The sequence below is a fragment of the Drosophila melanogaster genome, chromosome 3R (assembly GCF_000001215.4).
Source record: "Drosophila melanogaster chromosome 3R".
NCBI lineage: Eukaryota > Metazoa > Arthropoda > Insecta > Diptera > Drosophilidae > Drosophila > Drosophila melanogaster.
The window spans coordinates 31,235,817-31,252,641 of NT_033777.3; the positions used below are offsets into that span (position 1 = coordinate 31,235,817).

General features: G+C 43.2%; 1 protein-coding gene across 2 annotated transcripts; it reads right to left on the reverse strand.

Moving 5' to 3' along the window:
* Positions 1-218: 218 nt before the first annotated feature.
* qless lies at positions 219-16,792 on the reverse strand. Of its 2 annotated transcripts, none has more exons than NM_170546.2 (8): positions 15,866-16,792; positions 6,782-6,958; positions 6,355-6,494; positions 5,819-5,960; positions 5,176-5,265; positions 2,537-2,668; positions 2,152-2,346; positions 219-1,633 (listed from the first exon to the last, which is right to left on the reverse strand). In NM_170546.2, exons 1-8 carry the CDS (start codon positions 16,076-16,078, stop codon positions 1,412-1,414), a joined length of 1,311 nt encoding a protein of 436 aa, NP_733425.1. In that variant the 5' UTR covers positions 16,079-16,792; the 3' UTR covers positions 219-1,411. The 2 variants fall into 2 exon arrangements, with proteins under 2 accessions (NP_733425.1, NP_001287619.1); NM_001300690.1 differs by having other exon boundaries at positions 15,866-16,358.
* Positions 16,793-16,825: the final 33 nt, after the last annotated feature.

Consider the following 16,825-nt stretch of genomic DNA (forward strand, 5'->3'; position numbering starts at 1 on the left):
AAGCAGCAAGCATTACTCATACGCCCCGTGTGGCAGTTACAATTTCAGCCAGCAACTCACACCGCCAAATTTATTTGTTTGCCCCAATTTCGGTTTCAGCCATGCCCGTTGCAACATAAGGCATTTTGGCCATGTCCAAAACTATTTCACTGGGTCAACCTGGTTGGTGGTTAATATGTTGCATAGCTACAAGCGGCGAAATCAGCTCCAATTTGCTTGTTTTACAAAATCGAATTTTTATTCATCTCATTAGGTATACAAATATCGTAATTACATGTATCAATATCAACATCTGTATCATTATTTTGTCGTTCGCACTCTAAAATATGTGGGTATATCGTCGTCAGCACCCAATTGTATTGATTAACTAGCCAGCAAATTTCTGCATTATATCTTTCATTTGCCTTTCTTTCAGTGTAGAGCAGGCTGTAAAGGAGCCCAATGAATTTGCATCAAAACTAAACGGACAAAAAAACGAATTTCGCTGACTAACTTAACTGAGGTTGTGTTTATAAATTAAAATAAAAACTTACATCTAAAAAGATTTGTAGAACATTTCAACATTTGGGGTTTGCGGTTCGAATTCGTTTCAAATGTCTTTTAAATTACTATTGCATTAGAGGCGGAGAAGAAAGATTTAAAATTAAGACTGGGCAGCATTGTTTCACATACAATCCTCGTTACATTTCTTATAGAACATATTATAATATGCATTTCATGCGCGAATGGTTCAAAATATTTTATTTAATCCAGCTAAACTACGGGCTTTCCACTTTAAGTTACAAGTTTGTGCGGTCGGAAGGGATTTTAAACAGAGTGCAGGCAATGACCATTGAACCATTTAGGCATGAAATGCCCTAAATCAAGTATTAATATAAAATAAACCAATTATGCTCCTCGTGCTTCGTATTAAAAATATCGCTCTACACACTGGCTTTCTTTGTTGCATTGACTAATAAACATTTTCATTTTAAAGTAGATTCCACATTTGGTGCTCGCCTGGCAACCCATTTCCATTCATTTATTTGATGAAATGTTTGTACAATTTTCTCGTTTCCCCTATTGTTGTTGGCTTTTGGCTCATGTTTCGCTCTCTATACATATAAATAAATTTGTCGAAAAACATTGCATACAAAATTTGTCAAAAATTCATTAAACATCTTGTAATTATGTTATGTACAGCGATCGTTGCCATTTAGTGTGTGTTGATTAGGTTTTTTTATGCAATTATTTACAGTGTCAACAACAAATGCCTAAAAACTAAATAATAATTCTTGTTTACAAATTGGCCCGCCGGCTGAACAGGACTTAATCCAAACATCAATGGGCCTACATAACAATATTATTATTAATATTATTATTATTGCATTACGTGTATGGTTTATGTTAGGGTGTTCGGGTGCTCGGTACTCTACTTCATGCGGTTGATGACTAAGTCGGCGACCACCTGGAGACCCTTCTGGTAGGGCGACTCCGTGAGCTCCTGGGCCAGCCGTATCGCCTCGTTGCAGTGCTTCTTGGCCAGAAACCGGGTCTGCTCCAGACCGTGCGACTTGTGCACCAGCTCGAAGGCGCGCTCCACGTCGCCGGGCTCGCTGAAGCGCCGCATCACCATGGGATTCAGCTCGGGGTACTGGAATGTACGGAAAAGGCATTTCAATTATGCAGGTTATGCAGTTTGCAGCTATGTAGCGGCTTTAAACGCACTGCACGCGTGCACAGCCCGCGGAATGCATAGCAAATGGGCATTGGTAATCGGTGGCAATTGATGAGTTACAGTCGCATTGTATCATCTGCGCATCTAGCCAACCACCCACCCACATGACATCATCACACCTTCACCGCCCGCACCATGAATACATCATCGTTGCGATGGCGCGAAGCCACTTTGGATGCATAGCAAATAGACATCTGGACAAAGAGACAGCTCAATCTAGCTCATATATACACAGAGAAAAATGGTAACTCAATCTAAAAAGAAAACACGTAGGTATGCAGACATATGAATTTAAGTGTGGCATACTTTTATACACCTACGATTTACGACTTATGTTGCATTATAACGATTTTTCTCTGTGCACAACGAAACAGCTTAGATTGGTTGGCAAGCCAACTAGGAAATATCCAACAGATCCCAGATTCCGCACTCACCTTCTCGCATGCAAAGAGGACGGGAGCGGTGGCCAGACCCAGCTTCAAATCCGCCGCCGTCGGCTTGCCCATCTGCTCGGTGGAGGAGACAAAGTCCAGCATGTCGTCGACCAGCTGAAAGGCCAAGCCGATGTTGCGTCCGTACTGGAAGGCCACCTCGGCCACGTTGTCGTCGGCCTGGGCAATCACGGCGGTCTGCAGGAGAGCCGGAGCATCGAGAATAGAGAACAGAGAACAGAGGGTTCAAGATCAGCACAAATTGCAGGGGATTGGGCACAATGGTGCGAGACTGCGTGCACACTAATTGCCGAATTAAGCGGCTAGGGTCTGGTCAATAAGTGCCTGGTCTGGTGGTCGGGCTCGCATGATGGTAATGAATACTCACCGCCTTCAGTGCATTGGCGATCAGCGATGCGGTCTTCCTGTATGTCTTGGTCAGATAATGGGCGAAGCGCTCGTTCTCCGTTTCCCTTGAGCCCAGCTGCATGAACTCGCCTTGGACCAAATCGGTCAAGATCTGCAAGAGATTACGAACAAGGCGTCATAAAAATGTCACAGTAAGTGGTTGGGGTTATGGTTATGGCTTCAATTGTTCTCGGCCTGGGGATTCCCGGGCGCAGATGAATGGTTCATTACGCAATTCGCAATGTTTCCCCTACACTGATAAAAAAAAACGGTCGAATTTGCAATATGAATATGGATATTCCAGATATAGCATTTGAATGTTTTTTCCCTAAAAATGAACACATTTCGTCTCGCTTTAAAGCCGCTGATACGCTCGTGTGTGTGTGTGTGTAACTTCCGCTTGGCTAAAACCTCGAATGCAAACAGCAAATACAATTGTGCCAAATGGATCTGGCAAACAAGATTTCATTCAGATCTCCAAAGAAGATGGATATTTTGGCTATCGCCGCTTCTGTTTGTTCATCAATTGTGTGGCACGCCCTTCGATTCGCCTGCGCATAGGCATTTTCATTGATTCGGACGAGAAATTCACAGGCAGTTGTCAAAATCATTGGCAAACAATAGTGGGCGCTGAAAAATGGCGGCTTCCACCAAGGAGCTCAAGGTGAGGCGGCTTCAACTGGCCAAAATGCCCGGCCAAATTCCTCGGACCTACCGACCACCGCTGAACTTTCAATGTTAATTAACACTGACAAAAAGCCAACTACAAGTGCGTGAGCTCTAACAACTTGGCCAGCAAGTGCATTTGGAGCCACACAAATTAACACAATGCCGCCTTTTAAGCAGCTAAATGAGACCAAATGCAGCGCTCGCGGAATCGAGTGCAATTTTCGGTAAAACTATGCTTTAGCCTCGAAACCACTTTGCTAGCCATTTATTGGGAATTTTCTTTTTCAATCGCAAGCTTCCGACTAGGGGAATTTGACAGCATTCAAGCATTTTCAGAGATTCAGAGACACTGAGGACCATTAATTGTTATGTACTCTTCACAGCTTATGAGCCTAATAAAAGGGTGGGGTTTTCCAACGGCGTTCAAAGTGATAACCGTTTGGTTTAGCCCAAAATGCGGGAATAGTCATAAATTCACTTGATTGAAAGGCAGACGGACATTCTACCCATTTTATTAATGCCATCCGACGTCTTAGAAACCGCTGATTTTATTCAGACACGTGCACAGCATATTTAATGTGAAAAATCTGATAAATATATGCCGAAGATTTTAGATTGTCGTAGATGAAAGAAACTGGCAAAAAGTCGTGTATAAACGAGTGACAAAAACAGTTGAATGCATACAAAGTTTTTGACACAAAGAATCTGGTTTCTTGGCACATAAATTTCCACAGCTTTTGATTACCAAACTAGTTAAACAAACTACTTAGAATAGATTTTTAATCGGACAAACAAGTGTGCGTTGGGTAATCTCAAACTTTTCTTCATACATATGTGCAAATTCGGCAGCCCAGAGAAATTTGCATAAATGGTGGGGACCAGTTTGGCTTAGAACTAGTTTCAAGACGAATGATATCACGATCGCGAAGAAAGTTTCATTTTGTTGGGGTCAAAGTGCTTGGCATGCAAATGAGCCACATTATGCGATAGACGCACGAGTATGAGTCGAGTATATCGGCCAGATCGGGTTAATGATATAGACAAATAGCGGCGGATGAGTGTCTGGGCCGCACCTTGGCCATCTTCAGGCCAATCCTCAGGTGTTACGCATGTTTTTTCTACGCGAATTGAGAAAACGCCAAATGTGTAACCCAAAAACGTAGGCAAGTTTATTGTGTTTGCCTTGGCTATTAACTGGCCGGCAGCTCGATTGTGTAAATATGCAGAGAAGCTGGGAGCTTGAAGAGATCTGAGATTCGGAGCCACCTAGGTCTTGGTTTACAGGGCAGTAGATCAAGTTTCACTTTCCATGGCAGGTGTGACTAATTCGAAAATCGTAGGAACTACGTGTAGGTATTTCTGCGGAATGTGGGGATTCACAAGGACACGAATGCACATTTCCGACTCATGTGAAAAGTGAATGCCGCTTTTTGCAAAGTTTCTCGAACTCTGGCGAAGGGCAAACCTTGGGAATCCAACTTCCAGGGACGCAGGAAGTTTGCAGGCCCGGTGATTTGTGCCCCATTAAAAGTGGCAACTGGTTTTTGGTTTCCCAACCAACAGAACGAGAAAAATTCATCAGTTTAAGATAAATACTGGTCCATCAATTGTGTAAAACTAGGCACCTGATGCGATTACGTACTTTCTTGACAAAAAAACTAAAGGCTTGTTCTTGTGTATAGATATATTTCCCCAAAATCCGGCAGTTATTAAGATGGGCAGGCTTTACTAAGTAAGTTGCTTAGCTTTTAAGTTTGCTCTGTCAATTAACTAGCAGCATAAAATGTGCGAGGCACTTGGTATCTTCTACAAATGTTTGTCTTCGGTAGAATTTTAAGCAGCAAAGTTATTTTCGTACCATGATCTTAGAACTATATGCTGAGTGTAGTTTCTTGATTGTTACTTATATATAGTCATTAGTCATATCCTTGCAATTCAAAGTTTCCTTACCTGACTCAGCACGATCGTCACATCATCGCTGCGCAGACGAGCTATCATAATCGAGGCAATCGATAAGATGTAATCACCAGCCATTGTGACCTGTAAAAGCGATGAGACATGGTCAGAAACAAGCGGCCATAACAAAAGATCGGCCAACACAATCGCTGTAAGACAGTTATGTGTTGCAACGTTAACAGCCAGCAGCGAGTTGGCTTAAAGGCAAGAAAACCCAACCGACATGTGACTAAGATGAGCGCCAATACAATCAAAGGCGAGAAATTTCCGCTTCTTGTGAAGATGGGGTTTGGATTAATTTGTGCATTTTAATTTGAAGACATGTCGAAAGGGAACTATTTTGGGATCTATTATTGAATTATTGAACGCAGCGGCAAGAGGCAGCGCCATTCGATTTTGAGGCCTTTCAAATGATGCAAGATAGATGTTGACAAAGTCAATAAACACTTCAAATCGAAATACGCAACAAATTGATGTCAAAGTCAGGCTTTGGGCCCCAATGATTGCTATTCGGCTGTTTCGGTTGCCGAGCGACTCGGGGCGTGTGTTTGGCTTTGTTTGTTTGGCTCTGGCAAACATCGGTGGCATCGATGATGCCACATGCCATATCACCCATGTCACGCGGATCGATCCTTACCTTCTTGTGGTTCCACAGAGCATTCACGCTGGGCTTGCCGCGTCGGAAGTCCGACTGATCGATGACATCGTCGTGGACCAGACTGGCCGAGTGCACCATCTCCGAAAAGAGGGCGATCTGTCGCTGTTTGTGTACTAATTGGCTGTCAAGGCGATAGGAAGATACATGATTTAGGACTAGGGCAAATATCCAAAAACTACACCTACATACATATGTATGTAAGTGTTTGCAGGGGTATGTGTGATTTCATTTGGTCGGGCTGCGCACATTTCGCAAAACAGTGCTAATCAATTACACTCGTCTACACAGATAAATGACAGAAACTAATAGCAACATTTTAAACTCTACTAAACTTAAAAAAAAAAACAGGAAAGTTCGTTAGAAATGTGAATACTTTTACGTTAGGTAATAACCACGAGTTCTTTTTGAAAATAATAAAATCAAAAACAGAGGCAGTATTTATTTACGACTACCATTACTAAGCTTGTAAGCTCTTCTCATGTAGATATTAATTAGTCACATCTACTAGTACTCACTGTGACTCGTTGTTCAGGTGATAGTTTATCGCCTTGGCCATCAGCATGGTAACCATGGGTCGCAGAGCCTTGCCCTGGCCATCGAAGTAATAGCTGGCAATGGTGTCCAACTCTGGCTGGGATGTGCCCGATTTCAGCAGCTGAAAGAAGATTCGAAAGGGGGAATTAGTCAAGATCACTTCCAGTTGTTTTCGCCGTTCTGTAGAATCTGGCCTAAATACGCAAATATTTGTATTCTAAGGCGCGAGAAAAAAAAAAACCTCGTTCTGAGGGAAAAAACCATCTAATCAATGACGTTCTTAGCATCTGAATGGAACCGGTAACATAATTCTTAAGATTTGCGATTGGACATGGAATTTTAGTTTCAATCAAACTTGTTACCGAACTTGTTATACTAATAAGGATCTAGGAATTATATCGAACTTACATATCGCACATCGTCGTAGAAGTACTTGAGGTCGTCATCGAGTATGATGTAGGGATCGATCTGGAACTCCCTCACAGGACCTGCTGGCTGTTGTGTGTGGACCGAGCTGTGCTGCCTCAGATTCGCCTTGGAACTTTGCGAGTACTGCAGCGATTGGCTGCACTTGTGGGGACTTTGCTGCAAGTTGGAAAATGGTAGAACGGTTAGCGATTTCGATTGCGATTTCGGGCAAAGGCTGCAATTACTAACAAAGTGTGAATAATGATGGAGCAAACAAGTCACTTAACAACTTTCAATTGCGGCTGTGTCACGTCTAACAAGTTTTGCCTTGCCCGCCGGCGTGTTTTCTGTTTTCTGTTTTAGCCGAAAAATTAATAACTGGAAAATTGCAGTGGCTACAGTCTTGGGCTGTAACCCCCGTAAATGGCCAACTAATTGAAGTCGATTGTTGACGCCCTCGCGCGACTCTTGACCTTGTCGCCAAAATTTGAATTGTTAAAACCACAAATCCTTTTGTTGCCGTCACAAAAGAGAGCAAACACGCGCTGCTCTGCTGAATTGTTGCTAAATTGTTGGCCAAAAAGTGGTGCCATTTTCCACACAGGAAAAAAACTTCGAAACTTACAAGACGAATGAAGACTTTCTTAATCGCAAATGTAAAGTGAAATGGCACTTTGATTGGATTAGTCAATTTTTCCTCTTTGATAACCCAAACTTAATGGACAAGCATTTTTAATTTCTCCCGGTGCATTGCTTTTGAATTGATTTTCTTTTCAAATCCGTTTGTGTGCCATTATGCAAAGTTTGCATTTGTTTGCTTCTTGTGCAGCCTGTCAACTAGTCAACTAGTCAACCAGTCAACCAATCAACCAGTCAGCCTCTCAGTCTGTCAATAAAGCGCCACACATGCTGGCATGATAACATGTAAATTCGATGTTGCCAGCTGTCAGCTGAGGTAGCAACATTTACACCACCGAATATTTGACCATTTCAACTGGGTGTGATTGCGGACTATGCGGTGACCCACTTGTGGCCTGGTTGTCCTGCCACGGGCCAATGACCATCATTTGCCGCCCTTGGCCAGCGGTCTTCATCCGCATCTTGTGCAGCATCATCATCAGCATCATGATCATCATCTTCGTCATTGGGAATACACGTGTGGGCTTTTGGATGGCAAACTGGTTCGGTTTTGGTCTTCGAAGGGGCCCACAGCATCGTAAAATACCCAAACAAATTGTTGACCATTGAAAAGAGCTTGTAATGACCCAGTTTCATATTTAATATGTGTCATAAACATCGGAATGGGCTTTGCTTTTGGCGAGTAGAAAGCGCGCCGTGCGATCGGTGGCATATTACAAAATCGACGCATCACAATTTACAGCAGCAGCCGGAAGAAATCCAATTAAATTCGAGTCGCGGTAGCTTTCGTTTTCAATATGTGCGCCAAATTAAAATTAGTTGATAATTTTGCAAAGGCCAAAAATAACAGAAACCGAGCCGCACAGCCATTTCTTTGTGTGGAACGTGCAGAAATGCATTTAATTGTGGCCATTTCGAGTTGGCCGCAAACGTTGAATGACTTTTAAGCGTTGTAAAATGCTTTTCACAGGTGCCCACGAAAGCCGAACGGATTTTAAGTGTCTCTAAACCCATTGAACTGCTTGCCGTTGGCCACTTGGATGATGTTATGGCTGAAGTGCCCGATTGTACTATATTAAAGCCAGGTCAACGATCTGCGCTAAAATTTGGGTGCCTACTTGGTCTTAGATCCCACTGAATTTCACTATGCAAATTTAAACTGGAGTTTGTCGATCTTATTGCGTGCACAAAAGCAAAAGCAGCAGCACTCGAATTAACCACATAGGAAGTGGACTCTTTCGTTGCACTTGGCTGCTGAAGACGAACCGAGGATTTGGACTCAGTCAGCTCGATGTGGTTTATTGTGTAACCGGGGGCAAGGAAATAGCGAAGTATCTAGAAAAGTGAAGATGTTCACACTTGGTAAGACGTGGTATGGCTTTGATTAATCAAACATTGGACTAATCTTCATTGGAGGTTTTTAGTAAGTGGAGTTCAGCTTGCGAGATAATCTGGCATTGGGTTGATAAGGTTAAACCGCAATTGGCCCGGAGCAATCGAGCTCCGAAAGATATCCAGTTTAACCTCCTTTTGCCCCACATGCAACTGGCCACAAAAGAGGAGCCGCGGCGATTGGCAAGCCAACTTTCACATCGATTCGAAAGGAAATAATAATAACGATCTCTTCGCCAACAATGCGGCACATAATTTACTTTTATTTGCTTAGTGGACGGCGGTGCCTCTGCCAATTTTCATTTAAATACGCGCATTTTCGCAGCCATTAGTTTAATTGTGGAAAGATTGGCCAAAATGGGCGCAGTGATCAAAGCAATTGCAGCATTTAGCGGCGTGTGTAAATATCGGCAGACAAGTGCCAAAAGCGAATCAAGCCAAACTGGAAATGGAATTTTCGCCCCAGGGCGCTCCCACGACATAATCCTCTCCAGATGTGTACCATCCAATTCAGACCAAAGCCCACTCGGAGTTGCCAACCGAAGATGAAGACAATTAACGGCTGAAAGTATTTAAACACTTTCGAGTGCCGGCCCAAACTCGCACTGATTGATGTCTGTTTTGATTGAAAGCCCCACATAAAACCGGGGAAATTGCGACATTTTGCATTGCTTATTGATGGCTTTACGACTCACTTTTGTCCAGAGAGCCTCGCATTGTTGTGATTTCTGCTCTCGTTTGGCCCGGAATTCGCTCAGTTTCTTTTTGGCCATTTGTATGCGGCATCATAAGCCATTTCTATTCAATATGGCAATATGAGAAGCTTGAAAATTACCTTTGCATGTTGCTATTTTAATGGAGGCCGATTCGAATTACACAAACTGTTAGCACCTGCGATTCGAAAACTATTCAATTATGGCAAACAACTTCTGTGCCTACCTTGCGTAGCGAAAGAACATTCATGTCGTTAACTACATAATTATTTACAAATTAGTCGACGCAATTAACAGAAAACTTAATTTGTTAAGCTGCTGTGATTATGTGACAATTGGTTTTACTTGGCTGACTTTTTTTATCAGGAAGATTGATGTCTAAAGGATGAAAAGAGCTCCTTCGACCTTGGCAAAATCGAAAAGCCCTGCTGTCATCAGCTTGCAAACATTTTAATTGCTTCCTTTTCTGGATGGCCAAAAAGAAATACCGTCGCCGCGATCGAACATGACAGGCCGACGCGTCGGCAGCGGAAGCGGCCAAAAGCGAGGTATTGGCCAAAAGCGGACACAAGACACGACCAAGAAAGTGAGCACAGCTGAGGGCCGCGAAGACGGGGCTTTGGACTTACTTTCCCTTTTTGTCATCGCTGCGGTTGTATTGCCACGGCTGACATAACCAACGCTTTTGTGGGCCAAAAAGGGGAACTACAGCGCGAGGGGGGGGCGGGGCGGCGCCAACGATTGGCTTTGTAATTTCTCTGTTCGATTTGAATCGCGGGAGCTTCTTCATTAGCCAAGTTCGCTGGCAAGTGGTTAACATGCGTGTTAACAACCCAGTCGCACCGCAGGCATCCGAACTCAAGTGAGTGTGAATGCCAAAGTGGCCGAGTGTTTGCCTCCAAACTGGGCAATTTGTATTTGACAAAGTGCTCATCGCGGCATTGAGAACGCTTCTGAATCTCAAATCCCGCCGAGATGCAGCAGCTCGAGTGGCTAGCATAATCTGTCGGCATTGTTTGCTAATGTCTCAATTGCACAGCCCACGATGCGTCACGGTTTCATTGCGATCGCAATTGGGCTCATCAGAAACTGTGACAACTGCAATCGATTGGCCAATTTAAGTCTGCAAGTCACCGAGCCAAAATATAAAAGCAAACGGCATTGTTGCTCACATGGGAATCCCCAAAAGTATCAAAGTTGGTTAGGTTATAGCTTCTGCCATTGAAGTCAATCGCAAAGTCCTGTTCAAAGCGGAAATTACTTCCTTCGTTAATGTCAAAAATGTATGGAATAAACAAGCACTGAGTTTTCGAACTAATGAGTTGTCATCCCAAATGTGGACGCACTGCCCATGATTTTCACTTATTAATTGGTATATATCCACTTGATTTCCGATCCAGTTTAGCCGACTATTTTCCGCAGTCAAGTATCTGCCATCGAGTCACACGGAATTCCCCCGTCACTTTGCTTATTGCGCAATCGCGATTCACAATTGAAATTAGTGCGTGCCTGTCCAATGCGGCGGCTGCGTGATATTTGCCTATGGATGCGACTTTAAACGCTGCCAAAGCAATGGCGAATGCGTTTTTAAACGCCTAAACATCCAAGCGATTGTAAAACGCCGCAAGAGCCTGTGAAAATCGTTTAATAGCCGAATATATTTGTTGCCTACCATAATTTCTGGAGGTGTCAGTGTGCAGTTGGTAATTATAACAATCTGTCAAAAGGCAAAGGCACTAAAATGCAGCCAAAATTAAGGTTCGCCGATGAAAGGCAAAATGTTTTTGCAGACAAATTGGAAACCAGTTAGCGGTGGAAAACCTGAAAATTCAAGTTTATCCTGCATTGGCCACTTCGCGTGTAAATCAACCCAAAAAAAATTACATAAAAAGCGCAGACGCAGACAGGAAAAAAACAAATTCCAAAGTGCAACTGCAAGTGCGACGCGTGCCGCCAATAAATGCAAATCTAATTTTTCGTTTCAATTTCTGGCCAAGCGATGTCGCAACTCGGAATCGAAAAATGTGGAAAACATTTAACCAAATTCCAATGTTAATCAGGTGAAACCCTCGGCCACTTAATAGGGCCCCGATTGGAAGTAGAATGTTGAGCAAACACTGCGAACAAGTAAGGCAATCAGTGTGGGAAACATATGCAAACGCCGCCCAAGATAGTCAAATTTATGATAATTGCTGATAAAACATCAACAATGTAAACCAATGAGCGACATTGATGAAATGCGGCCTGACAGCTGGCCAGCCTCGATGGGCTGGGGGATTGGGCATGTCTTTGGTTTTGGCCGGGTTATGCAACATGGTCAAAAGTATCTGAAGCAAACTTGCTCCACCGCCAAACACCGCTCCCTTTGCACACAGAGAAAAGGAGGACCAATATCTATATCTACAGATATTGGTAGCTGGGTAAATAGTACTATAACTTCCTTGAGCATACTTATAGTTGGAAAAAACTAAATAGATTTTTGATGTAGTGCTGAGCTGATCTGCATAACAAAGTCTCACTTGTTCTTCAGCAATATTTCTTTCGGTGCACTTGGCGGCGCTTCTTTTACGGCTTTCAAATCGAAATCCGAAAATTTGTTGTTGAGGAAAACAACGCCGAAATCATTAACAGTTAACAGACTTGGCGCGAAAGAGATGGAAATGCGGCAGAAAGACCGAAAAGGCCGAAAACCACCGATACCGATACCAATACCGATACCGAAACCAAAACCAAAGACAGAGCCAGAGCCAGAGCCAAAGCTAAAGCCCAAGCCAAAGCCAAACCGAACCCGAAACCAGTTTAGGACAACGGGCCAAAACGCATGCGTCTTCTGGAATTGGGTCAGCAAGTACGGGCCGAAAAATACCAAAGCCAAGCCCGAGCGATCAAAGAGACCATTGCAGGTGTGTGCCTCATGGGACAGGTTGAACGAAAGCCAGGTCAGCCGTCCCAGTCCCAATCCGCTTAGGCATGCCCACATCCAAGTTCCGAGGAGCCAATTAAGTCGCCAGCAAGTGCACATTAAACACAAATAATATGAAGCTGATAGAGAATTATTCGACGCGGGTCTGTCGGTTTGGACTTCTTCTGGCAGGGCCGGCCACTCGGACCGTGGGTCAGTGAAAGTGTTTTGCAGAAATACAGAAATGAAGACACAGCCGCTAAGGCGGAGATTTACGATATGACCATCTCGTGCATACAACGGATGTATCTTTTAGCATATCTGCCACTTTTGCTCGGCTCTTTCGTACGTATTTATGCCCGTACGATGATCACTTTCTCACAAGTGGCTAGCGAATATGACTGATTGTGAAATACGGCTGAAAGGAATGCGAGTTGAGAGCTTTTAATTGAGAAATACGTATGCATATCTTCTTGAGTAATTTGGTACAAGAAATATGTTTACTCACTATCTCAAACTCATATGTAGGTTAAGTAGTCCAAACCCTGTTTAAATGCCACTTTTATTGATACAAGTCAAATCGCAGCTGATTTAATCGAGTATTGACTTCGTGCCCAAAATTTCTAAAAGTTTCAATGAAAACAGGTTGCGATTCGGTTTCACTTTCTCGAGACCCTCGCATTCAAATTAAGCACAAGCGCGTAAAAAACGCGGAGAATCGATCGAAATCAATCCATCTAACCGTTCACAGACTCTCTAATCTAATAATTGAAGACCGCCACCTTGGAAGTGTCTACATAAACACCATCAACCCATCGAATTCACACGCTGGCGTTAAAAGACTTGGCCCAAACGCGGCTCAAAATCACGCATTTGCAATGAAAGTGAAAAGCTTATGGATACGAAAATACTCACAGGCGGAAGCACTGGAAAATATGAAAATGATCCGGAAACTAATTCGATGCACAGATAACGAATGCTAAGAGCCAGTCAATCGGCTTCTTGCCAAAATCGTGTGGCGCATACGTATAGATATAGAGATAAAGAGTCGGACTTCCTTTTCTTTTTGGCCGGTTTCTTTTGGCCAAAACAATGGAGAGCCCGCTCGGCAGCTTGGCAAATGAAATGAAGAAGAAAGTCAAAGAAACCGTTAAAAGTGAATTTCTTCTACGACTGCTATTGCCGACTATTATTAGTTGGCGTCTTTTTTTTCGGTTTTGGTTTTTGGTTTTGGCTTTGGCTGCGACGTGCGCTTTCTATTTGCGTTTTGTTTATTGTTTACCTATGATAGATGAACGTATCAGTTTCCAGGTGCTTGTGTTTTGCCGTCTACCCGTGTGTATGGATGCGAGTTGGGCACACATTCAATTTGGCGTTGAATGAATTTTTATTCGGCTCCGAAGTGAAACAAAAAAGGGTCTTAAACAACTAAAATGCATAAATAATTCGATGACAACGACTGCATACAAAATTATCAAACTTTTTCCAATATGATTGGGAACATTTATTTATATGTGAGTACTCCATATATTATTGAAGTACTGCTACTTGCTTTTAACTATACTTGTATCGTAAAGATATCAAATTGGCCCAATAACACATTTGGCTTCTCGCATTTTCGGGAGGCAAATGCAAACCCCCAACCTTTCGGAGCAAGGTCTTTTTTACGGATGTCAAAGGTGTGCATTAAAGTGAATTAACGAGCACTTAACCTGTTTTATATACATATGTATACCCAAAAAGCGACCAAAGTGCGGCCATATAGATACAAATAAATATGATCAAGCCAAGGCTGGCCGCCAAAATAGCCAATGCACAAACTGCATTCAACTTGCTGCATTCGCAATGCTAAAGCAATTAAATCAAAGTCGTACTCCCGAATGCCACCCCCCCCCCAGTTAAATGGGTTGGCTTAAATGGCGTGCCATAAAACAATAAACTAAATAGCAAATGTGAGAAGCCGATGCACTAATCGCGGCCTATGCATACATGCCTACTCAAGGTGTACATAAGTGAGTAAGTAAGCAATTAAGCCGAAGGCTTGACTAGCCAATTGAATTTCAAGACAATTGCCCGAAGTTCCTTCTGGGTTTTTCCGACTCACAACAAAGGCTGGAGATGTTCCCCAAGAAATATGACCTAGGAAGGCAAATAGCTCCATAACTCTATAATGAGCTCGGTTATTTACGACCCTTTTGTTGCACTCAGTGCGTCATTCGTGGGATTTAAAAAATTACATGCATTTCAATCGTTTTATTTGTTACAGTAAACTCGCTTTATAGTGCCGTAACAATAAAATATTATGGGAGAAAATTAATATTTATATTTGACACCTGAGGCAATGTCAAGATGTTATTATGAGTTATTAGTAGAAATATGTAGTTCTCATGAAAAATACCTTCCTTATTCCTTTAAGTGTATTCACCGTATTTGCAATAGTTAATCTATCTAGTGAAATAGCAAATAGCTGATAGTGTTTACCCCGACTGATAAGGGTACAAAATCCGCATGTTCGACACAATACAGAACAGAACACAATTGAGATATTACGTATACGCGCAGTTCCCAGTCAAGTGGAGCACAGTTTTGGGGGCACTGGCCCCCAATCAGCTGTTTATTGGCGCCACAAATAGCGCGAAAATCAACAACGCGGGCGATAAATATTGATAAATACGAGCAATAAACCAGAGCTCAAATGCAACCAGCGAAATTGCATAACTCAAAGAAAAAATGAAAAAGGAAGAAAAACACTGCAGGCTAGCGACTTGTCAACGATATAAAAATAATGACAAACTACAGACAGACCAGAAAGAGACATAATTATCGGGCCAGAAAGAGAGGCAGATGAAAAACTTCACCTTGCAAAAATGCGGGGAAAAACACATGGAAACGTTGCGGAGAAAAACAGAGGCGTTCGGCAAATGGTAAAAAAGCCAAGGCACAATAATAAATAAATGCGCCAGCTTCCGCCAACAACAACACTGCAACTGTGGGCGCAACAAGTTGTTTTTCACGCTACTTGCACAAAAGCAATGGCCAACAACCAACAACCAACAAGCAACGGACAACTGCCAGCAACCAATTTCACTTTCATTTTCTTTTTGGCTTTGCAGCGAAGAAAAGAAAAGCGGACAGCAAAAGCCAAAGTCACGCAGACGCATTAGCGGCCAAAAGAGTTGGCTTGCAGCCAATGCACTCTGCACGGCAAAAAAAAAAAACTAATACATTTTCAATCCAATTTTATAAGGATTTATTTCACATTTGCAAATTTTAAAAGGAATCACTTAAATTGTACTGCTTATAAAAAGTATCTTTTCCTTTTCAAGTTTACCAGAAATGAAATCCTCATATTTTCCATATTTTTCTAACTTCAACTATTTTTACCATTTAACACAACACTTTTCTCGCTGTGTAGGCTTCGCCCGACAGTGAACTTACCAGCAGATCGGGGTAATCCTTGCCCATGCTGAAGCTTAATCCGTGGTAGAGTCGCATGGCCTGCTGTTGAACTTTGGGCGGACTGAATAATCCGGTTGCGGCGGACGGGGCTGTATATCCTGGCCGGGATCCGAAGAGCTGATAGAGCAGCTTGTGCGCCTGCTGGCGACGCGAGCCGCACACGACGCGACCGGAAGTGCTCAAGCAGGCCATTTTGTGGGTTTTGTTTGTGAGGATTTGTAAGTAGCAGGGCTTATGCGATGGTTTTTTTTTTTGTGGGAAGGGTAGGATGCAGCTTCTTGATCGAGACACAGGCACAGAATTCAACAGGTGAACAGCATTATAGTGGGTTTTGTTTATGTTTTTTGCAGGCTCGCAGGATTTGAAAAACGCGCGATTGTGTGGCGAGTTCGGGGTATCGATGGACTAACGATTTCGAGGCGACGGCGAAGCGCGGTTTGCTTGCGTTTGGCTTCAGCAGCTCCAGCGAAGTGTTTTCGCTTTTTGTGGATTTTTGAATCGATGCGCGTGCGCGCGGTCAGGTGTGGTGGGAATCCCACTGGCCGACTGTGGTGGAAACGATCGCTCACGAAGGTAAGATCGGCTTGAACTTGAACGGGGATTTCGGTGGCTAAGGCAGCCACGCGGTTTTACAGTCACTGGGGGTCGAGGTCTGTTTGGATGACCCCAGGCTACCTATGGGTCACACTATTGGAGGGATATATCTGGACTCAAGCGTTGCTCACAGAGGTCCTATGGCCACTACCGCCACTACCAATTAGTCCCGCCAGTGTCCTCATGTTCCGCAACAACTGGGACGCTCAAAGATCCCGATGAAAACGCGTTTTTCCGCCTGGCAAATAGTTTTTATTTAACTCGCACGCAATTTGCACCTTTTCACTACTTTATTTTGACGTAACAGTGCAGAACAGCTGCTGCGAACAGCTGTTTAGGGTTGCA